The 26,976-nt window shown below is 38.4% G+C and overlaps 2 protein-coding genes across 3 annotated transcripts in view; one reads left to right on the top strand and one right to left on the bottom strand.

The window, feature by feature from the left end:
- Positions 1–62: 62 nt before the first annotated feature.
- RBM12B (RNA binding motif protein 12B) lies at positions 63–7,451 on the bottom strand. Of its 2 annotated transcripts, none has more exons than XM_028500202.2 (3): positions 7,285–7,451; positions 3,863–3,909; positions 63–3,280 (listed from the first exon to the last, which is right to left on the bottom strand). In XM_028500202.2, the coding sequence occupies exon 3, from the start codon at positions 3,250–3,252 to the stop codon at positions 268–270; it is 2,985 nt and encodes a 994-aa protein (XP_028356003.1). In that variant the 5' UTR covers positions 3,253–3,280; positions 3,863–3,909; positions 7,285–7,451; the 3' UTR covers positions 63–267. The 2 variants fall into 2 exon arrangements, with proteins under 2 accessions (XP_028356003.1, XP_007106709.2); XM_007106647.4 differs by lacking the exon at positions 7,285–7,451 and adding an exon at positions 7,053–7,220.
- Positions 7,452–20,970: 13,519 nt separating this feature from the next.
- TMEM67 (transmembrane protein 67) overlaps positions 20,971–26,976 on the top strand; it is a 55,293-nt gene continuing 49,287 nt past the window's right edge. Inside the window, exons 1-4 of the mRNA XM_024115907.2 lie at positions 20,971–21,190; positions 23,028–23,116; positions 24,946–25,039; positions 25,762–25,861. Of these exons, the coding sequence (XP_023971675.1) occupies positions 20,998–21,190; positions 23,028–23,116; positions 24,946–25,039; positions 25,762–25,861 (476 nt within the window). The 5' untranslated portion in view covers positions 20,971–20,997. The remainder of the gene's footprint in view (positions 21,191–23,027; positions 23,117–24,945; positions 25,040–25,761; positions 25,862–26,976) is intronic.

Below are 26,976 nucleotides of genomic sequence, written 5' to 3'. Positions count from 1 at the left end.
TAATGCACTCAGTGAATTAGTTCTCTCCCCTACTGGTCCAAAAAAAAAAAAAAAAAAAAAAAAAGGCATATATATTTTTAAGTTAGAAAAAGTGAATGGCAATTTGCAAGCAAAAGAAAACCAGATTCACATTCTACTATTTACATTTGTTCTAGTCACAGGTCAAAATTAAAATGTTTCTTTTCATTAGTTAAAAATAAACATTAAAAAAATGCATTTTACTGCGTCAATACTGTGGGGAGGTAATTCTGAATTTAGAAATGCTCTCTAGAGCAAAATTAACTTAACTTTGCGGGGGCCAACTGGCCTATCATTCAGATCTTTAATAGCAGCCATAGCTTCATTGTAGTTTATCATGGCAACAATGGCTTCCCCGGTAGGTAATCCTTGCTCGTTATACTGTATTGAAACTGAATCAGGTATGATTCTGTAACCATGGAAAAAGTCGAGAATTTCATTAACATTAGCTTTAAATGGAAGATTCATTATTTTAATGGGTGTTACTCTACCTGAATTACAATTTAATTTTGGATCAGGCATAAATCTCCCCTCAGGAAAACTTCCCATATTACGCTTTCCAAAATCAAACTTGCCACCTTCTGGGCGACCAAAATTCACAAAAGGGCGATGACTTCTAAAATCATCAGGGGGGCTCCTAAACTCCTCACCAGTAAGTCTAAAACTGTCAGTAAGTCTAGGGTCCTCCTCTGGAGCTTCCCTGAGGTCTTCCTCCGGGAGCCGCCTGAAGTCCTCATCAGAAGGGCTTCTAAAATCTTCCTCCTGGGGACTCCTGAAGTCCTCATCAGGAGGGTGCCTAAAGTCTTCATCTGGAGGGCCCCTGAAATCTTCATCCATTGGGTGCCTAAAATCTTCCTCTCGGGGGCGCCTGAAATGCTCCTGGGATGGCCGCCTGAAATGTTCCTGAGGTGGCCGTCTGAAATGCTCCGGGGGCGGCCGCCTGAAATGCTCCGGGGGCGGCCGCCGGAAATGCTCCTGAGGTGGCCGCCGGAAGTGCTCCGGGGGCGGCCTCCGGAAATGCTCTGGGGGTGGCCGCCGGAAGTGTTCCGCAGGTGGTCGCCTGAAGTCCTTCTCAGGAGAACGCCGGTAATCCTCCTCAGGAGACCGCCTGAAGTCCTCCTCGTGGGGCCGCCTGAAGTCCTCCTCAGGAGGTCGCCGGAAGTCTTCCTCTGGAAGTCGCCTGAAATCCTCCTCAGGGGGCCGCCTGAAGTCTTCCTCTGGTGGTCGCCTCCATTCCCCAGGGGGAAGCCGTCTGAAGTCCTCCTCAGGAGGCCGTCTCCAATCCTCCTCAGGTGGCCTCCTGAAGTCTCCCTGGGGGGGCCGCCTCCAGTCCTCCTCAGGGGGTCTCCTGAAGTCTTCCTTGGGAGGCCGCCTGAAATCCTCCTCAGGTGGCCGCCTCCAGTCCTCCTCCCGAGAGTGCCTGAAATCCTCCTCCGGAGAGTGTCTGAAGTCCTCTTCCCAAGGGCGCCTGAAGTCCTCCTCAGGAGGCCGCCTGAAGTGTTCCTCCCGAAGGCGCCTGAAGTCTTCAGGGGAGTGCCTGAAATCCTCCGGGGAATGCCTAAAGTCTTCTGGAGGGCGCCTTTCAGGAGGTCGGAAATCCCCCTGGGGATGCTTGAAATTGTCCAGTTGCCTCAAGTCCTCTTGCCGATGCCTAAAGTTTTCAGAAGGGCCAACCGAGTATAATGGTAGATCATTTGAGTCAAATGAATGGGAATGATCATCTCTATCACATGACTCTGAATGGTCATGCATTCTCTCACTGGACATTGAAGAAAAATTTACACCAAACTCCCGCATTTGTACCTCAGATATGAGCCTTAACAATACCTCTGTCCCCAAGAATCTTCGTCGGTTTAAACGTTCAGCTTTCATGGCCTGTTCTTCTGATCTGAATTTCACCAATGCTTCTCCTAGACCAACACCTTTGTCATCATAAAGCAAGTAAATGTCATCCTCAGCAAGAGAAAAGTCTGCAAAGAACTTCTGCACTTCAACTTTTGTAACGTCAAATGGAAAATTTCTTATATATATGCACAGTTTCTGGCCAGAATAGCCTTCTTGAGAGGATTTTTGTGAAACGTGTCCAGGCCTCTCTTTCTCTGTTGACGCTGGTCTTTTCTTTTCGTAACATTCAATGAACTTCAGCATCTGTTTTCTAGAAACTGGATCAATATGAACTGGACGATACTGTAAAACAGTCTTATGTAAACCCAGAGCAGTGTTATAGTCTTTCAGAGTCTTGAACATCACAAAGGCATATCTTGTTCTTCTTTCATCCTTATATAAAAACCTAATCTGTTCATTAGTCAGATCAGTATCTCTAAAGAAATTTCTTAAATCTCTTTTGTTAATACTTAGGGACAGATTTTTTAAGTGAACATAAAATCCAAGAGGAGAACGAGAACGTGTTCTTCTGGGAGATTTTGAATGAGATCGTTTCCAAAAATGTCTATCATTAATTCCTCTTGGTGGAGAATGTTCTTCAGTCCTCATAGAAATGTCACCCTCCTTAACTGCATTACCTCCAAACTCAATCCACTGTTGTTCCGAGCCTTGCATTACTTCAATAAATCTTGAACCCATAAAACTTCTATGACATTTAAGACCTCCTGAAGCATCGATACATGAAGCAAATTTTACTATGGCATCACCATTATTTCGGCCATCATGATGCTTTAAGAAAATTACTCCATCCACACACAAACCAGAGAAAAAGACACGTACATCATCTTCGTTTACTAAGTAAGGCAAGCCTCGTAGAAACAAGTAAGGATTCTCTGCCTTCAATGGCCGTGTCTTTCTTGGCCTTAAATCACCTTGTCCTGTACCATTAGTATGAAACCCAGCATCTTGATTAATCGGAGAGCCATATCCAGAATTACTTGCTTCTTCTTTAATAGCCTCAACAAAATTAGATAAGCTGCCAACCCCTGGTGCCCCAGATCCTGGTCTCTCTCTTCCCATGCGATCAGTTCTTTTCATTTCTATAGTCTTCTGCATTTCTGCCTTACTACTAAGAAAAAGCTCTACAGATGAATCCTTGATAAACCCTCCTGAACGACTTATGGCACGTCTTGCATCTTCATCTGTTGCAAAAATAATAAAAGCCTCCCCAACTTCCCCTCCAATTATATGCACTCCTCCATCAGGAATAGTCAATCCCGTGAAGAAGTGACGAATATCCACAGGCCCCGCAATAAAAGGAAGCCCCAGTAAACGGATGACTACAGCCATGCTGAGCTCAAACCACAGCAATAATGACCTGCAGACAGAAAGGTACACATAATAGCAAGTCTTATTTTTGAAGTACCTAATCCCAAACTAAGCTTAATAGTTACTTGGTTCCTACCTTCTTCAGCATTTATAAATGAAAATAAGACATGAGTTCACAAAGATATTGACTGTATCTAATTCTTAAAAAAAGAAAAGGAATAAACTTTCTCCCAACTAAACATACAAGTAAATAAACCAGCTACTTTGAAGAAACATTTCCTATCACCTATCCTATACAATATGAGCATCAAAAATATCACATCTTCTTTGTAAGTCTGCCAAGTGCTACTTCACAACAAGACCAAACTATTTTCAGACATATCTTCTACTGAAACATGGGAGAGAGCTTTGGTGATTAAAGAATTTTACCAACCACAACGAATTTTACATACTTAGAAAAGACATCTATGGTCAGTATATAATTGCTGCTCATGATAATAAACTGCTTACCACTAGTGCATCACTGACCAGACATAAAGTACAGAAGCCATATGTACCTAGATGTACTATTCTACTTTGCATTTTTTTTTGTCAAGCTTCTGTGAAACGCCTTAAGCTCTGGATATCTTACCTTTTTTTATTTCTTGGAGACCTGTTAATTCTGTAAAAGCAACTTAACTGTGGAAAGAAAATGAAATATAATTAATCCTTGGACCCTGCAATTGATCTTAAACAACGCCAGATTAGGATATTCACTTCAGAATTACCTATTAAAAGTGAAGCAATATAAGGAAGCACAACTAAGGGCATTACAAAATGGTTATCTTTGTTCCAAGGGGAAATTAATCATCCTTCAGCAAAAAGAAGGTACAGATTCCAAGTAGACATCGGCAAATTATTTAGAAACAAAAAACCTGAAAATTTAACAATCGGTCCTTGATTGGAAGTGATATGAGGAAAAAGGTGCTGGACATGTTATATATTTTGATTGGAGTGTTGGTTATATGGTTGTATAAATTTATCAAGGCTAAATGAATTCTATCCTTAAGGTCTGTGCATTTCACTGTATATGAATTTTATTTCCACTTTAAAAAAAAAACAAAACTGTTCTACAAGTAAAATGGCAATTTAACACCCAAAATTCCCAAAACACCTTCTATTCACTTCCACCCATGAAAAGACCAACATCTAATTCATTATGTCCAACTCTCCTGCAAATCTCCTCCCTTTCAAAACATAAGACCAAATCAAATTAATAAATGATACAATGAACACTAATGTTTCAAATTCAAAAACCAATTTTTAAAGCAATAAATCCAAGACCAATGGCTACCATTTGGACACAATTTTACGTTCTACTTATACACCTCACATTTCTAAACATGGAACCAAATTTCCTGATTCCACTATAATTAAGACAAATAATAAAATATCCCTAAAATCTAAAATCTCAATTACTACTACTCTTATACTCAACTATTGCCACTCCTTATCTTAAACTCCTAAAAAACTACTATTAAAATTCATCTTAAGCCAGAAAGAAAATATTCAGATAAACACAGAATCTTATTATGCTAATAAGTTTATTCCATTTCAAACAACTATCCTGCATTCTACCGAGGAAACCCAAATGACAATGTAGAATGGTAAAAATATAGTAAGAATATATTAATTTAGAATGTTTGGGGATATCAGTATTAACAACTGAAAAATCTCAATTTAATATTCCTTAAAGAAATTACATCTAATAATACTTTCAGATGTACCCAAACAAAGTAGTCTTAACCAAGTAAGTTTTTAAGACCTGCTAAATTAGTGATTATAAGTTTATGTTTTTAGTGTGCAAATAAAGGTTGTTTTAATTCAGTACTTACACCTAAGTACCACTCATCCACAAAAGTGGTGTCTGAAAACATGTTCTTTGAGGTCTGCAAGGCTTATTTTCCTTTGAAAAATGTCCATAGATTACTTTTTAAACTACAAGCTAAACTAACAAGGATAGCAAGAAATTAACTGGTACATTTTACACATCTGAATTATCAATGCCAAACTGATATTAAAAATATTAATGAGTTTTACTATAAAATATTTGCATGGTATGTGGGGGGAGGGGCAGAGGACATATGGGAAATCTTTGTACCTTCCACTAAATATTACTGTGAAACTAAAAAACCGTTCTAAAAAATAGTCTATTAGAAAATATCTGCACTGTCTCCCCAAGCCCCCCGCCAAAAAATGTGTATAAGCTTAGTTTCTTCAACAAACCAACATCCACACCAACATTTTAACAAAAACTACAAATGGCTTCTGGAATAGTTGTCCACATTACTGTTCCAAGACTCCTTCCTATGCAAAATGACTTAGCTCCTTTTTTGCTTTTAAAATATTTTAGAAAGCAGTGTAATAAACATCATTTTGTCCCTCCTAAACTTTTTTAAAAATTCAAAAGGGAACAGAAATATATCTACAGAAAAAGCTGAGAACATTTCACGGAATAATTAATGCCAAATACAAAAAATGTCTTATAATTTATCCTAATTTGTAAACACTATTCTAAGTAGTTCCACGAGTACAAATTCGTGAATTGCAATTCAAGCAGAATATATAAAATGTTTCTTCTAATTTGCCACAAATATAACTATTGCTTAAACTTTTCTGCCCTTGAGATAGAAAGGTAATGTACCATTTATCCCTCTAAAAAACACACCTAGGAGACCACCTATAAGAAACCAGCTCTGAAAATAAGCATCTTTCCTGTGGTTCCCGTGTTATTCCCTTAAGCAAATTCCCCAGAAATTCTATTCTTAGAACATTACACAAAAAAGTAAAACACAAAAATACCCTAAAACACTCTACACTTAAAATTTTTCTACTTACGAATGCAACAAAAGTATTTTTGTGGCTGTGTTGGTTTAAAGACAGTGATCTGTTAGAACTTCTAACCTATGAAAAGAAGGAAGTGGGTCCTTAAGAGCTCATTTAAGGGCAAGTCGCTGAAATTAACAAGCTCATTTTAAATAATTTTGCTAATTTTATCCAACGATTCATCCCACTTGATCATCATTATCACAAAAAAACCCCCCACGAAATGTGCATCTTCTCATCAAGACTGAAAGGGAAAAGGGAGGAAGGCTAAATTTAAATGGTATTATTTCAGATCCATTTATTTTAACTAGAGAATAGCAAGTCATTTTCCAGACATGGTGAGGGGGAGAACACTGCCACTATTTCTTAAAACCTAAAGTTAGGATGAAGCACATTTGAAGCACAAACGCAAGAGTTTCCCCTGCAGAAAATAATCTACCCCAGTCCACAATGATTCATTATGACGATCTGCCTTTTATCCTTTTATAATGTAGATGGTTAAAATAAAAAACTAAAGGCATGACGACACAGAGCCAAGTCCCCAGTAGGAACCGTAAATGAAGATGAATCCACACGGCACAGGAATTCCCATGACATCCATCATCCTCAAACGGATCATCCGAAGGAATTGCTTCTATGGCCCAAAGCCTTTGTCCATACTCCCAGGGGTCTGAGCTTCCGTCTTTCGCACCAGGCCAAAGTTGCTACGTGGGATCCGATGCTGTAGCCAGACCTTCAGCCAAAAATCAGCCTTCATATTAACCTGGACCGCCCAACCTCCATGCCTTTCCTTTACACCGTCCCAAGGGCAAACATTCCGCCCTAACTCGCCAAAGCGTGAACTGTCCCCAAATCTAACTGAAACACTTTAGCTCCCCTGAAGCCTAATGAGCCAGGCCTTCAGCGCTTTTCTGCCACCGCTGACTACGATGACATAGCAAAGAAAAAAAAAATACCTATGCAATCCTTCGAGATTTTCACTCTCAAGCAGACTGGCAAGTGCACACACACCACCACATGGACGGGGGAGTCGGTATTCAGCAAGGAAAGAGGGTGCCCTAACGACAGAAGCTACGCTAGTTCCTGGCGCGGCCCCGCCTTTCCCTGTGCTTCCGTCCCGGCCGCCAACCCCTCCCAGCCCCCGGCGCCCCAGGGGTAACTGCTTCGCACTTGGCAATAAACACACACCGCTGCTGCCGCGTCGGAACCACAAGGCTGGGGGCGGGGTGCACTCCTCGTCGCAGCAGCCTCCCCAAAACAGGCAGACCCCTCAGAGAGCCTAGAAGAAGATGGCGCCCACTCTCCCCTCTGCTCCGGACAAACGGACGTACAGTTTGTCTGCCCATGCGCTCTCCATGCGTAACCCACCACCCCGGCGCCCCGGCCACGTTTGCGCACGCGCCCAGACGCTCACCTACTTCCCGTCGTCCAGGGAAGGGAGGTGGAGCCCACAAGCGCGCTCGCTCGCCCTGGAGTTGCTGAGCTCTTGCGCATGCTCAGATTCCAACCAAGCCGGGAACCTCAACAAGGGATAGGAGAGAGCTTCTGAGACAAAGTTCGGGGTTAACCCGTTGCTGCGGTGAGAGGGTTCAGTAAATAACAGCCGAAATATACTGGACAAACGTTCGTGATTCCCAGGAGTTAAGAAAAGAGACGCAAAAGCGGAGAAAATTTTGCGATTTCTTTATCTTTTCAGCGCTGCAGTTATGTGTTCTAAGCATCTAACGAAAGCCTCTTTGTAAATACTTTTAAAAGGCCAGAAAAATGTTAGTGTTGCTGCCTTAGATGTTCCAGGTACAGTGCCAACACCCAAGGGGCTTAATAAGTGCATGCATATTCAACTTTAGAGACGTTTATGAAGTCTAAATGTCTTTATACAGTTCTTCCTATTTTGGGGTTTTTTGAAACAGAACACATAAGCCAGTTTTGAAAATTGAAAAGTGAAAAGCACAGTTACAGGCACGTTCTGTGGTGCCTACTTTGTAAGAACTGGTGAACAACCTTGTGTTTTATTTTATTATTTGCAAGTAACAAAGCAGCCCACCACGTTTTATAATTACAGGATACATTTATGGGTGGATTCAAAGCTCACTAAGAAACTATTACTTTAAAGCATTGTTACATATGAGAGAAAAAAATGAGTTTTCAATATCTCTCTCACTGCAAAATACCCATTCTCTTTGAGAAAGAAGAGATAGTTTAACAAGTGAATAAAAGGTGGTTCTCTGAGTGAGCGACCATTTACTCACTTGGGCAAATTACTTAGACTCTTTATGCCTCAGTTTCCTCATCTGTAAAATGGGGATAATATTAGTACCTGCCTCTTAAGGTTGCCAGAAATGTTGAGTGAGCAAATATATGTAAATATCTGAGACTACATAAGTATTAGTGACTTGTTTCAAGTGTCAAGGTGATCCCATAGACAAGCAGAAGATGTCACCTCAGGGAGCTAGGCTCAATGACTCGGCAGCATTTACCTTGAGTATTTCCAAAACTCCAGGGTTTGGTCCTAGCCTGGTAAGCTCAAGAACCTGAACTTAAAAACTAACATCTATTGAGAGTTTATTATGTGCCAGCCCCTGTGTATTATTTTATTCTTACAACTACTTTTAGAGGTAGGTACTATTGTTTTTCCTATTTTACAAATAAGAGAAACAGGCATAAAGGATTGCATAGCTTACCCAAGGTTACAGAGATAGTATTAACCAGGAATTGAACCCTAGTGGTTTGCTTCCAGAGAACACTGCTCTGAATTATACAGGGAGAGTACGCTATCTTCTGAGGCAGACTCCATTTAAACAAGCACACAGAAACAATGCTCCAAAATGTCAATATTAATTCACAAGAAGAAACACTAGTAAAGTGAAACTGAGGTCAACTCAGGCTGACCAGCACTTTGCTGGCTGTAAACACTCTATATGAAGTCAAATGATGAGAGGGTTGTTTGCTAAGCATGAAAATAGAACATGAGTTATCTAATGTCAAAAACTGTTTTTCAGTTAAGGATTCCTAAGAAACCCATCTAACCCATCTTAACAAAAATACAGCTGTCATTTAATGAGCACTAACTATAAGGCTCATCTGAACAAGTGTGCTTAGATCAGACTCCTTCCCCTGGAGAGGCTTAGACAGATATTGCCAGCTGCCCTTGTTTTTCGAGGATGACCATCCCCCTTCTATTCACATAGATTTTCTCCAAACAGAACACTATAGTGAATGGCTGTTTTTTTCTAGTCTGCCTTTTGCCTTTCTCTGATGACTACACCATTACAATCAAAAGAAGAAAATTCCAGTCAAGGTAATTGAGTTTACGTATATGGTATTCTGGCTATTGAACAGTTTCTTGAGCCTTTAGTGTGTCAACATGAAAACGTAATCATTTTAGAAAACAGAAAAAAAGTTTCTGGAACAGCAAAACAGAAGACTATACCCTGAAACATGGTAACCACACCGAGCCATGACCATTCTTTGGCTTTGCCTGGGCGATTAGTCAACTTTACTAGGCATGTTACCACAACTACAGCACTACTTACCCTCCTGCATGATTTTGGTATCAGACAGTTTCCAGGTGTCCTTCCTAGGTCTTCAACATCCACAAGAACAGCCTTTCATCACTTGGTCTCAGAGTTCATCCATCTTCTAAACTCCAAGGACCCTCTTGCAAGCCCTGACTTCCATTCAATTCAACTGGTATTGAGAATGGACTGTGTGTCCAGAACCCTGCTAAGGCTCCTGAAAGACAAAGCTGAAGAAATCACAGTCCTCTTTCCTCAAGAAGCTCATACTGTAGCAGAAGAGACAAGCCCACATGTGCAGCCAGTCATCACATACAGGAGGACATGTAGAGGATAGGGATTAAGACCGTGGGTTCTTGGATCAGCCAGATTCAAGTATAAATCCCAGCTCTTCCACTTCGTGACTATGGACAAATTCCTTATCCTTAAACTTCTCCTTTTGAAGAGGAAGTTAACAGTACCCACCGTGCAGGGCCATTATGAGGACTAAATGAAATAATACTTGTAAAGCATTTAGAACAGTCCCTAACACACAGTAAACTCCATTACAGTTGTCCCTCGGTATCCTCAGGGGATTAGTTCCAGGACCCCTTCAGATACCAAAATACAGGGATATTCAAGTCCCTTATATAAAATGTCATAGTTTTTGCATATAACCTATGCACATGCTTCTGTATACTTTAAATCATCTCTAGATTACTTATAATACCTAGTACAGTATAAATGATATGTAAATAGTTGCCAGTATGTGGCGAATTAAAGTTTTGCTTTTTGGAAATTTCTGGAATTTTTTCCCAAATATTTTCAAACTGCAGTTGGTTGAATCCACAAATGTGAAACCCATGGATATGAAGGGCCAACTGTATAACTTAAAAATCAAGAAGGTAGGCTCAGAAATCAGAATACCATAGTTCCAAGCCTAATTCTGCCACTTGCTAGCTGTATCATTTTAGTTGCTGAACTTCAGTTTCTTCACCCATCAAATGAAGATGACAATAGTAGTGTTGTTGTGTAGATAAAATGGTCTTATATATATAAACATTAAAGACCCATAGTAAAGCACCAGGAAAAGCATATAACATGAAAATCTTACATGTCTCTCTGGTGGCCTGTATGCTCCTTTCCAGTTTGTCCCCTGCAGTGGTTCTCAGGGGCTCATCTACAAAACCTCCAGGAATCACTGGAGCACTGTATGGTTACTACTGATTAAATAAAGGAAGTTGCTCAGTTGTGTGTAACAGAAGTCAGATCCGAAAGACTTAACCGAATCAACAAATGAATGATGTGTGGTCAATTAGAATTGAACAGGATCCCAGCATTCTAACTTGGATAACTTCTTGCCTGATGTAAATGAGAGTCTTGTCTCCATGGTAGAAATATGGAGGAGACTGAGATCCTGAATATTCTATGGATGCTATAGTTAACAAAAAGGAGACATGCAGGAAGGGTACTGGATAAAATCTCTGGGTTTCAGTGATGAAGCTATGACCCCCAAATCTCACTGTAGAACCTATTTCTAGTGAACAGGCAGGACCATGTGTGAAACAGGATGTCTCCTTCTGCTTAGGCTTCCTTTCCCTGTGTACCATCCAGTCCCAGGAACATAAAACAAAAGGAAGAAGCAAGAGGAAGACCTAAGAATCTACAGAGAAATTCTGAAGAGAGAGCAAAAGGAGAAAATGAAAAAAAAAAAAAAAAAAAAAGAGGGAATCCAGAAGACCTTGCATTGGAAAAGGCAGTCTCATGGAGCCCCCACTCAGCTGCATAAGAATGGACCTTGGGTCTGGAACCCTTCCTTACCAAGGGTTAAGGAGCCAACACAGACTGTGCCTGGTTTAGTACCTTCTGTGGGAATATGTTTCCTTGTTTCAATCTCAATGAGTACTCTTTTGTCTCTGCTTAAAGCATGTGCCTCATATGGTACCTGACCAACCCCACTGTTATGACTGTCCTCTAAGGTGAGGGAACAGGGTTCCTTTCACTGCAGCATGAATGGATGCAGCGCCTAGGCTAATTACCCTGTGTCAGCAGCAGGGAGAGACCCGCTAGCTATGCGGTGCTGATGCCCACTATTGAAGCTGAGCTTGCTGTGCCTCTTTATGTAAGTTAAGTGCTGTCCCATCCAGGGCTTGACTGCATGGTTTTTTTTTTTTTTTTTTGAAACTCCAATCAATACCAAGATGCAATGGGCAGAAGTGTTTGGAGTTTTCCCCAGGATCAATAATTGGTACATTGTACTCTGCTTGACACCATGCCATGTGGACACCAAAAATTTCTGTCCATAAGGACTATGGCCAGAGGCCTCGTGGTCTAGGTCTAACCCACATTGGTCCTCTGCTCCCTTCCCAGGGATGAAATGAAGGAAGAGAGCATTGAGCTCCCCTTAGAGTTTGGAAGATGACAGTAAACTAGAGAATGAGGGAATGAAGCAAGTTTTGATCTTTTCCATTTCAACAAATGTGTATTAAATGCTTATAATGTATTACACACAACTCCAGGAGACAATGGTGAACAAAAATGGACATGGTATTTATGCTCATGAAGACTATAGTTCAGGAGAAGAGAGAAAACTAGTGAAAGAATTATTCAACTAAATGCAAATTTACGACAGGGATAAGAGCTGTAAAAGGGAAATACATGTTCCTCTGAGAGTATTTCTTAGGAGGGTCTGGCCTGCTCATGGAAGTCAGGAAGAGAAGTGACAGATGAGCTGGAAGGAAAGGAAGAATTAACAAGGTAAAGGGAAATTGCTGGGAAGGGGAAGGGAGGAGAGGTGGTGCAGGCAGAGAAGTGCACAGGCTCAGTGGCAATCAGAGAACTGAAAGAAGGCCGGTGTGGGCAGAGTGCACAGGACAATGAAAGGCTGCAGGAAGAAGTCAGACCCTGCTGGGGGTTACGGTTCACGTTAAAGACTTTGAGCTTTCCAGTGGAAAACCAATGAACTATTTTCCACAGAGAGGTGACATACTAGACTTGCATTTCAAAAGATTACTCCAGCTGAGGTCTGGAGAATGGATTAGACTGTGGCAAGAGTATGCACATGAAGACAGGTCAACAGGTTATTTTGACTTCCAGTTTAAGGTGACAGTTTGAACTGTAGTTATTTTCACTCCTTTCAGAAATCCAAATAAAATATCAGAAAGGGAACTTTCAAAGGATTTCTGACAAGAATGATGATAGGGTAGGAGACAACAGCAATAAATCTTTGCAAGCAGGAATGAGATGGATAGGTGATCGTTTCTTTTGTGAATCCAAGAGGATTCTGAATTGACAGTGGAAAAAGCTAAGAAGCAAACTTATATGCACCAAATAAGTCCTCAAAGGCTTAAGAGACCTCAATATCTTCTGCTGGGGAAGGAAGTGAAAACAGAGTTGATTGAACATCAATTTGTAAAGCACTGAAGACATGCACTTAAGGCTCTTTCCTTCCAGTACAAGAAACCTGTCTCTCCCCCACTATAGCAGAAGATTGAAGGTTTATTCTCTGGAGAGAGTATGACTTAGGGACAATGGGTACAGATGAGATCAGAGGCTCTATATAGAAAAGAAGGGCATCATGTGAACGATGAAATTGAATGATGAAACTCACACTCTCTTTCCCCACTAAAACTGGTAACCAAGCTTAAATCCTTCAGGGAGAAGATTATTTCTGGCGAATTCGATCAGCACAACAGGGGGGAAACTACTAAGTAAGTGTGGGGGAAGACTAAAGACATTTTCAGATATCCAAGGTCTCTAAAATTTCTGTCTTATGAACCCTCTCAGGAAGCTGCTGAAGTATGTGCTCTGCCCAAAGAAAGAAGTAAACCAGGAAATAAGAGGATATACAATCCACTAAGCCTGAGATCTCTCTTTTCCTCTTCCAGCTTAATAGAGTGCATATTCTCTTCAATCTTGGTTTACTCCCTTGAGGAGAGATCATATAATATAGTGGTTAAGAACATGGATGCCTGAGGCAACAAAAACAAAAATAAACCAGTGGGACTACATCAAACTAAAAAGTCTTCTGCACAGCAAAGGAAACCATCAATAAAATAAAATGGCAACCTACCACATAAGAGAAAATATTTGCAAATCATATATCTAATAAGAGTAACTATCTGAAATATATAAATCACTCATACAATTCAGTAGCAAACCCCCCCAAAATCCAATTTTAAAAGGGGTATAAGATCTGAATAGACATTTATCCAAAGAAGACATACAGATGGCCAACAGGCATGTGAAATGGAGCTCAACATCACTCACCACTCAGGAAATCCAAATCAAAACCACAATGGGATAACACCTCACACCTGTTAGAATGGTTATTATCAAAAAGACAAGAAATAAGTATTGGCCAGCATATAGAGAAAAGGGAACCATTGTGCACTCTTGGTGGAAATGTAAATTGGTGAGCCATTATGGAAAACAGTATGAAGGTTCCTAAAAAATTAAAAATAGAACTATCATATGATCTAGCAATTCCACTTCTGGGTTTTATCTGAAGAAAATGAAAATACTAACTCAAAAAGGTATATGCACCCCCATGTTCACTGTAGCATTATTTATAATAGCCAAGATATGAAAATAACCTAAGCATCCATCAATGGATGAATGGATAAAGAAGTTGCAAGATATATATACACACACACACAGACACACACACACACACACACACACACACACACAGTGGAATATTATTCAGCCACAAAAAAGAATGAAATCTTGCCATTTGCAATAACATGGATGGAACTTGAGGGCGTTATAGTAAGTGATAAGTCAGACAGAGAAAGACAAATACCATATGATCATATGATCTCACTTATGTGTGGAATCTTTAAAAAAAAAAAGCCAAACTCATAGATACAGAGAACAGATTGGTGGTTGCCAGAGGAAGGGGGTGAGCAAAATGGGTGGAGGATGTCAAAAGGTACAAACTTTCAGTTATAAAATAAATAAGTCATGGGGATGTAGTGTACAGCATTGTGAATATAGTTAATAATACTGTATTGTATATTTGAAAGTTGCTAAGAGAGCAGATCTTAAAAGTTCTTATCACAAGAAAAAGAATTTTTAACTATGTGTGGTGACAGATGTTAACCAGACTTATTGTGGTGATCATTTTGCAATATATACAAATATTGAATCATTATGTTGTGCAGCTGAAACTAATGTTACATGTCGGTTGTGCCTCAATAAAAATAAATAAATAAAATAAAATATTTTCCTAAAAAAATAAGAAGAGAAAAAGAACACAGATTCCTGGATCCTAATACAAGTTCTTATTGGCTCTCTCTGTTCCTAAATTTCCTCATCTATAAATGGGGGATAACAGTATCTACTTCAAAGGGCTACTGTGCAGATTAAAACCACTTGGAGGAGAACCTGGCCCATAGTAAATGTGTTAAATATATTGAAAGGAGATTCATAGTTCTGAGGAAGAATTGAGGATTTTTTTTAATGATAGCACATGATAACTAAAGAAGCAAAGAAGACACTTACTCAAATAAGAGAAAGATAAAAATTGTGGTATGGTACATGACTCAAATGTGAACAGCATTTAAGTAGTCATAGTAATGTAAAAGTGATTACTACTCTAACTGAAAATTTAAAATAAATATATTAAAAAGATGGAGAGGTTCAGAAAATGTGATAAAAGCAAATCTTCATCATCCATAGCAGGCAGACAACTGATAATGCCTACAGCTGAAAAATTAAGTTTAAAACAGGCCATTGCAGTAATTAAGGGGTGGGGGGAGGTTGTATTTAGGGTGGCAGTGATGGCAGAGATTAAGAAAAGTAAAAGAATTCAAGGGATATTTGGGCAATAAAGTCAAGAGATATTTAGAAGATAAAAATCAAGAAGTCTTGCTAATGAACTGAAACGGGAAGTTGAAGGGAAGGAAAGCATCAAAAGTTACTCCTAGAGTTTTGGCCTTTTTTACAGTTTGGATGATGTTGCCATTAACTGAGATAGAGGACACTAGAAGAGAGCAAGTTTGGGGGTGGGAGAAGGGAAGGAGATCATGAGATGTTTTTGGACACCTGGATATAAAGATACTCCATTCCATCCAAATGGAGTTTTTCAAGAAAACAGTGGAAATACTGATTCAGAGCTCAGAAAAATTATTTGGCCTGGATATAAATATAAATGTGAGTCATCTACAAAAAGTGGTCATTGAAGTCATGGACATGACTTTCCCTAGGAGGAGGAAAACCAAAGAATGAGAAGAGTCAAAAGTCTAGGAGTGAGCCCTCAGGGATTCCACATTTAATAGCCAAGTAAAGGAGTCTGGGCCTACAAAGGGCGGAGAGCAGGAATAACCAGAAAGTGTATTCTAGGAATAACCTGGAGGAAAACCAGGAGAGTGTTCCACCATGGAAGCCAAGTTCAGTTTGGAACATACTGAATACAATGCAGCAGTTGTTTATATCTAGTTGTTTATATCTAAGAATCTGGAGATTGGGAAAGAGTGCAAGACTCACCACACAAAAGGCCCCAATTGTAGATTTTGACCTAATTCCCCTTTGACCACAGCCTCCATTTCTGCACTTTGAATTTAGCCTTCATGTTCTTTGTAGTATTTTAGTTCATTAATCCCCTCATGGACTCACTTACCTTTCCCTTTTATTTGTTAATGCCCAGGAAAGCACATCCAGGGACTCAAGAGCACCAGTAAAGAATCAGGGTTAAAAAAGCGTGGGCTCTGGTGTCAAATTGCCAGGGTTAGAATCATGATCTGAGTGTGACCCTAGGAAGTCATAGATGCTTTCTGAGCCTTGGTTTTCTCATCTGTAAAGTAAAGGTGATGATAATGATCCCAATTTAGGATCAAATGAGATATTTCAGTGCCTGACACATTGAAAGCAAGAAATTAATATCAATTATTTCAATTATTATCCATGGTCTTAACTCCCACCAACATATTAGATAATTCCTATAAGTTGAATTTCTACCTTTAAATTTTTTTCTTTATTCAATAAGAAGCCTTTATCTGCCCCAAGTATTTTCTATGTTCCTTTAATGTCACAGTCCACCCAGCCACCCAAATCAGAAAACCTGGGAATGATCCATATTCCTGTTTACTTCCTCTATCCAAGTCATAAAATGCTCACAATTCTTCCTCCTAAACGGCTCTTTCATTTATCTTCTCCTGCCTCTCCCTTCTTCCCCTGCCCTATTTAGACCCTAGATTCCTGCTTTAGCTTCCCAAGTGGTCTCTACCTCTAGAGGTTTCCATATACCTCTTTTCTAGAATATTTTCTAAAATGCAAATCTGATCAACAATGGTAGGCAAATAACAGGCATTCAAGAACATTCATTTGTATTTCTTCCTACTTTTCCAGCCTCATCTCCTGCCACTGACCATACACACCCCACACCTCAGGGATACTGAGATATGTGTCATTCACTGGTATGCCTGCTCACTCATGCCTCTGGGTCTGTTCTGCTGGTCTAGCTACCTGTCCTGTCCTACAGTGTCTCCTACTCTGTGACTTCTTCACTGATCTCCCTCCTACCCACCAAGGCAGGGGTAATCCCATCTTCAAGTGGCACAGTCTCAATTAGAGCAGTTATCTCAAAATATTTTAATGATTTGTTTCTATATATTTCTATGAAACCCCTGAGGGAAAGTGCCAGGGATAGCTCTTGTTGCTAACAAGTGTCTACTCATAGAAGTGCTCAATAAATGTTTGAAAAATGATTGAACTCCCCACCAAAGATGAGATGCCCTCTGACTTCCCATAGGGCTCTCTTCCTGGTGATTATGCCTCTCTTAACTCAGTTTAGGGATTCAAAAACACAATAGTTTTTGGAACACTCAAGATGATTCCCATTTCCAGCTCCAAACTCTTTATCAAGCCCTAGACCTCCACATCCATTTCTGTTATACCCCTCTACCTGAGTAAGTAACTTCTTCAACATAACCAAACTATACTTGTCCTCTCCATAAACTGTTCACTTTGACCCTAGGACTTTCCTAGCCTATCCTCTAGATGCTCCCACTTCAACGTGATCTAGCCTTTTTGCAGGTAAGATCTAGACTTGCTACCAATTTTCAACTCTAAATGATTTCCCTTCCAATTATCCACTCTACCTTTTCAAAATATTTCTTACTTTTACCGATGTGCTTTACTTAGAAAACTGATCTTGCTCAATTCCTCTGATCCCTAGCCCAAGATATATTGATGGCTTCACTCATCTTTCTATTTTCCTTCTAATCCGAGAATGACTTTCTTCCCCTTAGATGGTCCTCCTCCCACTCTTACTTTAAGTCCTTGACCCCTTCCCAGGAGCTCAAGAGAGAGTCAGTTATTCCTCTCTTTATTTTAAATCTCTCTTCTACTACTCCTTTCCTTTACTCACCACTTATAGACATATTTTCATTATCCTAAAGAAAAAATTAAAATTCTTTTAGCTCAGTCCCTTCTTTGCCTTCCTTTCAATGCCAAAATAGTCTACATCTGGTGGTTGCTCTTTCTCAGTACTGTTCTATGACTTGCTTCTACCCCTATCACTGTAATAAAACTGCACTCTAAAAGATAACTAATGATCCCCTAATTTCCAAATCCAAAGACTTTCTCTCCATCCTCAGCCTCCTTGACTTTTTGAAGCATTTATATTGTTAGGACACACAGCATTGTGGTTAAGCAGCCCCAAGAGTTAAACTGCCATAATTTAAAGTTGCTTCTGTAAATTGCAAGCCTTGAATTTTGGTAAGTTTTAAAAATCTTCTGTCTCCATTTGTCAGCTATAAAAAAAGAGATGATAATAGCAGTATAGGTTTCATAAGGTTGTTGAATGGATGATAATTTTGGTAAGGCATGTTGCAGTGCCTATCTCATTCTAGGTGTTCAATAAGCATTTGTGATAGTGTTTGAACCCATCGTTTCACTTTTGGGGGGTAAAGTTCTTCCTAAGCTGACATTAAAACATGTTCTTCTTCTCATCCACTACTATGTATAACTCTTTCACTTCTTTGCTGGGTGATATTGGGCATGTCTTTAAGCCTGATAAGTGGAGATTACTACCTATTCATAAAAAGATTGAAATGATACATGTAAGAAGTTTAAGTTTAGCACAATATCTGGCATACAGAAAACATTTGCTTTTCTGACTAAAGAGACAGAGGAAACATATCTTGTTCAGTAACTTTCCTTCTTCCTGTCTTAATCTGAATGTTGATATCTGGTGTAAGGCAATCACATTGCAGGTCGGAGGGAAAAGCCAAGAAAACTGCAAAGATGACTATCTGATATCATTGAATGTACACCAGCAGCCCCTACCTCCAAAATTCCCATGTTTGTTTTTGTTTAAGCCACTGTGAACTGGTTTAAACTACCTGATCTTCTATTACTTTCAATGAAAATATTCCTAATGATACAGTCCCAATTTATGCTTAACAGTTTTAACTAACAGTCTTTCTGTTATCCTTCTAGGCAGTTTATAAAGATGAACCGAGAGTATCTACAGTTATTTCCAACTTAACTACATCTATTTTGAATCCTTGTGCTACAAATAAACTATTTAGCTCTTTGGGGAAGTTTTTCTAGGTGCAGTGCCCAAAGGTCTTAGACACCCACATAGTTCCACTGTCTGTGTATAAAATGGCAATATCATCTTGTTAACTAAAGACAATAGGTTTGTCCTACATATTAGAATATGCCTTTTTTTCTCTATTCTGCAAAGAAGCCACTAAATAGATTGAGAAGATAACAATTGAATAAAGCAACTCGTTCAACATAACGAGTATGAAAAGATAACAACAATTTTGGAGTTGGCCAGATGGAGACAGAGTCTAGTTTCACCACTTCCTAAAATGTAAATTTTTTGATCCTCGATTTCTTTAATTGTAAAAGTAGCCCAAAAAGGGGATAGCATTCCTGCAAAGGGTTATTATGAAAAGTTAAGGTTAATGCTGTCAAGTGCCTAGCATAGTGCACAGTGTGGAATACAAAGAATCTGCTCTTTTATTGCTTCAATTATATAGTAGACAGTGAGCACATTTTACTGCCCTGACCACTCCCACAGAGCATTAAGGAAGACTAGAGTTAAAATTCACCCACAAGAAGCTTTTGCAGATTAATCTCAACTATTCTGACCATACTCTTTCTGAGCCCCCATTAACATTTATGGAGTCATATGTTTTTCAAAAATTATATTCAGATAAGTGATTTCTATTTCAAATTAGACACTCCAACAACATGGTAATTACTCAAAAAACATTTTTTATAATGCCTCTTTAAGGAACAGTTTTCATAACATACACCTTCTGTGTCATAGATATTAGCGACATAGTGAATGCTGGTCTTTTGGGGAAGGTCACATGACAAATACTAGGCCTAATGGTGGCTAATAGTTAAAGTTATCTAACTTCCTTAGATGCATTTTCCCACACGTATTGAGAACATTATACGTGTGTGTGTATTTTCCTTAATAGTGATAAATCATCATTTTTATTATGAACTTTGTGGGTTTTTTGGGAAAGCCAAAAGTCATTTCAAGATACCACTGATGAATAAGGTGGCTTCAAAATATGCCAGATTTTATTGGGGGGAGAACAAAATACAACAACAAAACAAATAGAATACAACAAAAGCAGAAGTGAAATTTAAATATTAAGAAATAACTTTTTCTTTTATGACCCAGAAACTGGCTTTGAAGGTAATTCTAAAATGTTTCGGGGCTAACAGCTTCCAAGAGTGCCCATTTTGAAAGACAACAATCATGTATGTGTATATTTGATTTTAAAAAATAAGTTCCTTTTGTATTCACAACTGGACTAAAGATCTCATTTTATAAAAATGATGTCTATGCTTAAAACACAGAACATGGAAACACAAAGAAAGGTCTGTCAGGAAAGATCTGTTTTTAGTGCTTGAGCCAATCTTCCAACATTGCATATTTCAAATCAGTGTTTTTCCTACTTTTTTGACCAAGGTATTTTGACAAATACATTGTTGGAATGTCTCCTTTAACACGAAAATGACCTAGTCTGTGTAAATTTTGATGTAAATATCATTTAACAGTTTAATGAAGCAATACTTAATTTGTGTGATGAAAATCAGATATTTTCTTTGCTGTGGCTATTTCGCGACCTCCTAAACTGATTTCACGTCCCGCTAATGGGTCGAGTAGCAGAGTTTGAAGCAAACGTTTTAAACAGCCGGTCCCACCTGCCAGGCTCCAGGGTTAGCTTACCTCTAACTCATTCTTTCCCAGACCAGCCAGCTTCCCGCGGCTTTGGTAACCTAGCAACCAGGCAGCGCAGGCAGACACTTCCGGACCGCAGTTGTCCAATCAGCTCTGCAGAGTTGTCGCGGAGGCTGATGGGGCGCCGGAGACTGCGCGGCCGCTAGTGTGCGTATCGTGGTGACGGGCGGACGCGGGACTGTGGTGGCAATGGCGGCTTGGTCCACCTTAAACGCTGCGGATGTGACTCTGTTCCTCTTGTTGGTCCTTCTTCGCGTCTCACAGGCTCAGACATTCTTCTTCCCTTTCCGGCAGCCGGAGACGTGCGGTCACAACCAGTACTTCGATATCTCCGCTCTCTCCTGTGTCGCGTGTGGAGCCAATCAGAGGCAGGATGCTCGAGGTGAGACGGTCCAGGATGGGCCCTAGCCAAAGTAACACCTCCGCCTTGATGCTGTCCCCAGACCCCTTGTCACTAAAACATCTTTTCGTCTGCGGAAGAATGTTTCAGAAAGGTTAACTGCCAGCGCCTGAGAGGAGGGTTTCCTTGGAGGATTGAAGCTTGCACACAACGAGTGAGATTGGGGAAACCCTGAGTCCGCTACTTCATAGGCTGTCGTAATTAATTTCTCGGCTCCAGTCCCCCCCTCCTCATCCGGGGGGTCTTTAGGGAGGCACCTGGAAAGCTGACTACCGAAGGAAGAAAAATAGAGAAGTAATCTGAGGTGCAGACGAGCAGGTGACAGAACAGGTTAGGGAGGGAATGCAAATTAGCGTTTGTAAGCTTTGATAGTTTTTGATCTTTTCAAATCCCAGAATTTAGAGCTGGAAGGGACCTTAACCGTAATCTGGTACAGTCTTCTCGTTTTACAGATAAGGAAATGGAAGCCCAGATGAGGTCGTAATGTCTTCTTTGTCTTCTCAATTGGGGACAGGAAGAACTCCTGTCTCTTTGCCCTCAGTCTTGACCTATGTGTTTCCACTATGCAGTCTGTCCGTAATATTATAGATTTCCTTAGGATTTAGCCCTTTCATTGTTGAATATTACTGATTGCCCTTAAAGTCTCTTTAGATTAAGCTTAACTTTTTTTTTTCTTGAGACGTTCATCATTTGGTCCTAGTTGTCCTCACTGAAACTGCTCAGAATAAGACTTTTCCCATATTATAAAGTTTAGAATGTTTTTAATCTCGGTTTGGGCACCCAGGGTATTAACTTTCTGCCATCTTGAAATTTGATGTGTCTTTATTTAAGTCATTGTGTAGGACAGGTCAGGATTCTCAGGTGAGGAAATATGAATGAGAAAGCATTTCCCAGACTCTAAAGTGTAAGGGTCATAGTTATGATCCCTGATATCATAAGCATTCTACTACATGGATTCCTATGGGTGCTGTATCCACTTAATGCCTTCTTAGAGAATGCTGTCCTTACCTATCCAGCAAATTGAGTAGTGATTATCTTATAAAGTTTACTATCTTTCCAAACAGAGGAAAACAGTGATTTATTTGAATCGAGATAACTTTCCTAATAAGGTTTTGTTTTGACAAAGTAAATTTGAATTCATTGAAAATATGTGTATGGTTGGATGAAATAGCAATGTAAAATCTCCCATAGCAGTTAATCAGTAGTTTGGTTATTAGTTTAATAGTTACAACTTAATAGTTTATTTATGTTTGCACTTAAAATGGTAGCAAACACAATACTTATTGTGTGCCAGACAGATTCTAAGACCTTTACAGATAATAACTAACGTATATTAACCCCGTGAGGTAGGTACTGTTTGTTGTTCCTATTTTACCAAATTGGAAGCCAAGGCACAGAGCAGTTCAGTACCTTGCTCAGGGTCACACAACTAAGTAGCAGAATCAAGATTAGAACCTAGGCAGTACTGGCTCCACTGTGTTGCTTTTATTTATTTATTTATTTATTTTTAATATTTATTCATTTGGTTGCGCTGGGTCTTAGTTGTGGCAGGAGGGCTCCTTAGTTGCGGCTCGCGGGCTTCTTAGTTGTGGCATGCAAACTCTTAGTTGTGGCATGCATGTGGGATCTAGTTTCCTGACCAGGGATCAAACCCTGGCCCCGTGTATTGGGAGCGCAGAGTCTTAACCACTGCGCCACCAGGGAAGTCCCTCTGCTGTCTTGCTCTTAACTACTACTTCTCAAGATCTTAAGAGTTATTAAAATTTTCCTATCTTGGAGTTTTATTTATCAAGGTCAAAATTGGCTCTTTTCTTTTTAGGAACTGTATGTGTGTGTCTACCAGGATTTCAGATGATCTCTAATAATGGAGGACCTGATATTATTTGTAAAAAGTGCCCAGAAAACATGGTACGGAGTATTTATTTTAAAAAATAATCTTACTGTAAAAAATAGTAAATTAAATACCTTTGTTTTTTAAACTACAATTTAATGCTGTACTCTAATATTTTCCCACAGATTTTAAAATTATTAAGGCAACTTTGTTTTTACTTGAGTAAATTTTGGGAGATCAGTGAAATTTTGCAAACTTGGAAAAAGACAAAGATATTGCTTTACTTTTTAAAATCTGAAATCAAAAAACACAAAGCTGTGAAAATTTGAATGTCTTTATTTTTATTTTTATTTCATAGAGAAACTGAGTTATAAAAGCAAATATCAATAGATGAGTGAATGATACATATATAGAGCAGTTTTGCATGTGTGTAACATTTGGTAGAGAGTGAGTTCAGTGTCTTAGATTTAGCGTCAACAGTTTTATATAATGATTCATGTTCGTAATGGTATCTGAGTGATAAGTTCATGAAATGCCAGTTTCATCAGTAAGTAGGTTAATATCTGTTGCTGTTTTGTTAATCATTTCATTAAATCATAATTTTTGGAAAATTAGTAAATAGTTACTATATATGATGATTCTTAATTAACAGAAATATATCTTTGAATCATTTTGGGTAATTAGGATTCAGTGTGCCAGTTCTGCCTTTATAGTAATGTTTCTTCTCATTATTGTATTAAAAAAATTGAGTCTGGGAATTTAATATTTAATATATAAACCAGTCCAGGTTTATGACTAGTACTTACAGGTTTGATGATCATTTTGAAACTTTATATTTTTGCAAATATTGACCCTAGCTGAATTACAGTGATAAAAAGCTGCGAATATGAAATGGTGGCGAAGCAGATTTATTTTTCAGTGACATTACTAAGCTATCATAATTTTTAAATAGTCCTACATGTATAAATGTACTAACAAATATAGGAGCATTTCTTGATATATCCAGTCTTTTCAACCAAAACCTAAAATAATTTGTGGCATTGTTTTGTTGTTACCATTGGTTTCTATTAATTTTGTTTACATCCATATTTGTAATAAAATTACTGTATTTTTACCCCAGGTTTTTTTCTAAACCATATAATATTATAAGCCCAATTTTTGATGATGTCATATTTTATCAAAAACCTTTACTAGTACAAACTATTAGGGGATAAAAGGAAAGATCTCATAATTTAAACAACTTTAAGTATATTTATTTATCATAAAATTCATCCATTTTAAATCATAACTGAATTGTTAAAAGCTATTGTATTTGAATTTTTAAAAATTAGAATAACTATTTTAGAACAGGTAAGACTAAACTATTAATTGGCCATCTGTTGATTAAATAGTGTTGAATTTCGTTGCATTTTTTCTTTGTAAATGAAAAAACTGAATGACAATATTAATTATGAGAGTAAGGACTCATTTAAATTGAAAATCATAAGGAAGAAAGAACTATTGCCTGGAGTTAATAGTAGTCAGTACTTATAGTAATAATAACATACTAGTCAGTACTTATAGTAATAACGTATAGCTTAATTTTTGAATATAAGCACAAATTGTCTATCCAAGAAATAGAACTGGAGTTCTTAGTTAGTTCTTAGTTGCCTGGAGTTAATAGTAGTCAGTACTTATAGTAATAATAACATAGTAGTCAGTACTTATAGTAATAACGTATAGCTTAATTTTTGAATATAAGCACAAATTGTCTATCCAAGAAATCTTTATGTGGCTCATATTTGTATAATTTATTTGCATATCTCCTGAAAATTATACACTATTGTGGCTTTTTGAACTTACATGATCAATTAAGAAGGAGAACATTAATTAAGAAAGGGAAAATAATTTTTTTTTTTTAATTTAGAAAGGTGTTACTGGAGATGGCTGGAACTGTATTTCTTGCCCTGATGGTTTAACTGCAGAAGGAAAATGCCACTGTCCCACTGGCCATATTTTAGGTAAGAAGTAGATTCTAGAATGTGTCCTTATAGACTCTTTTTTTTTTCCTGTTTTTAATGTACGTTGTATACGTTGTAACCACAGGAAATATAAGTGGTATTTTTTATGTAAATATTTCATACCCAAAACATTGTTCTCCAGCATACTTTTTTCAGTTAATGGTATGATCTGTTAGCTCTACCACATTCTTTTTAATCCACTCCATGGTATTTCATAGCATTTTGCTATTTAAAATATTTAGATTATTTTCTAACAGATAATGTTTTGATGAATATTCTTATGCACATGTTCAGGTGTTTCTGTGGGTTAGGTATCTGAAAATGAAATTGTAGTATTATAAGGTATGTGAATTTACAATTTTAATAGATACCACCAAAAGCCCTCTAAGTTGTGAAACTTATCAGAAGTCTATGAAAATACTTGTTTCCCCAAATCCATTGTAACAGGAACATGCAGGTAAGAGGTAAGAAATTCTTTGAGGAAAATATATTAATTTATTATGATGATGACGATTTGGAAATTGGTTTCTGTATTTTTTTATGTGGGAATGGGGAAGGCTTCACTTTTCGATACTTTATTATGGATGGTGCTTGACATGTCTTTATGCAAACAAGGTGTTTTGAGAATTACTAGAATAATAATTACAACTGGGTTTTACTAAGTGTATAGAAGCATATATATTGACTATGAGTTAACATCTTATTGTTTCTAAATTGTTTAGTGGAAAGAGATGTTAATGGAACGTTGTTGTCTCAAGCAACTTGTAAGCTCTGTGAGGAAAGTGAAAACTCTTTTACAATAGCAAATGCTTTAGGAAACAGGTAAGCAGTGTGCTGGCTGCTGACTTCATTATTATCTTATATTTATGTAGAATCTGTGCCTTTCCTATCAGGTTCCTTGCTCCTCACAATAACCCAAGGAAGGATAGAAATAAACAGTTAAAGAAGCTGAGGCCCAGAAAATGAGACAGAATAAGGTTTAATTCTTGTTTCAGTGTCTTATTGGTTGTTTGACCTCGCTCGATAAGTCTGTCTCCTTGTTTTCAAAATGGGGACATACCACCCACTTCATAGGCTGTTACCACAGCTCAGAAACATACTTTACATACCTGAAGTTCTTAGCTAAGTACTACAGAGTAAGTGCTCAGTAAAAGGTAGCTAATTTTTTCTGTCATGTAATTTGTACATAATCTATAATATAATGTATAGTATATAATAGTAACTTTTATTTGCAATCTACTTATTATATACTAGGTACTATCTTTATATATTATATTACATAAAAATATGTTAATAAATGTGATGATAATTATCATAACCCAGGTATCCTGGTTTGTAGCCTTATTCTCTGTCACTTCCTCTTCCCCATTTATGCATGCATACCTGCACACCACACACACACCCCTCCCTTTCTATAACTCAAACGCATCATCCTTATTCCAATTCTTCAATTTTTTTAGATGCCTACATGCTGACCTCCCTCTAAATACCGTTTTCTCTTCAGTTCCCAAATTTGAGATAGAAAATACTTGAGCAGTTTCTCCTGGCGATACTTAGTGTTGGATCATCTTTTCTCTCAGGCTGACCTAGGTTGTAGCATCCTAATACAGACTACTGGGTTGATCCCTTATTCCTCCCCTCTTATACCTCCCTAAGCCTAGTTTGAGTTCTGTGCTGTGCCCCAGCTCCTCCTCCTACCTGTTCTATTTTGTAAGTAATGAGTACCCATAGAAACCTATCAGTGTCCCCACTAGTCCACTGCCCTCCCTCTCTCCCTCTATATCATTCATTAATGAAAAATATAAAGTATTTTCCTAAAATAAATAAAGACGATGGAAAGACTTAAAGAGTGTTTGTTGTAGGTTTGATGAGGGTGTAGATACTCGTTTCTTTTCAGCGTATGTTACCTTTTTGCTTTGTGGCAGAAAAATAAGGAA

The sequence above is a fragment of the Physeter macrocephalus genome, chromosome 15 (genome assembly GCF_002837175.3).
Source record: "Physeter macrocephalus isolate SW-GA chromosome 15, ASM283717v5, whole genome shotgun sequence".
Lineage (NCBI taxonomy): Eukaryota > Metazoa > Chordata > Mammalia > Artiodactyla > Physeteridae > Physeter > Physeter macrocephalus.
The sequence above is the reverse complement of the archived record's forward strand: the minus strand, read 5'-3'. Positions and strand labels throughout refer to the sequence as shown.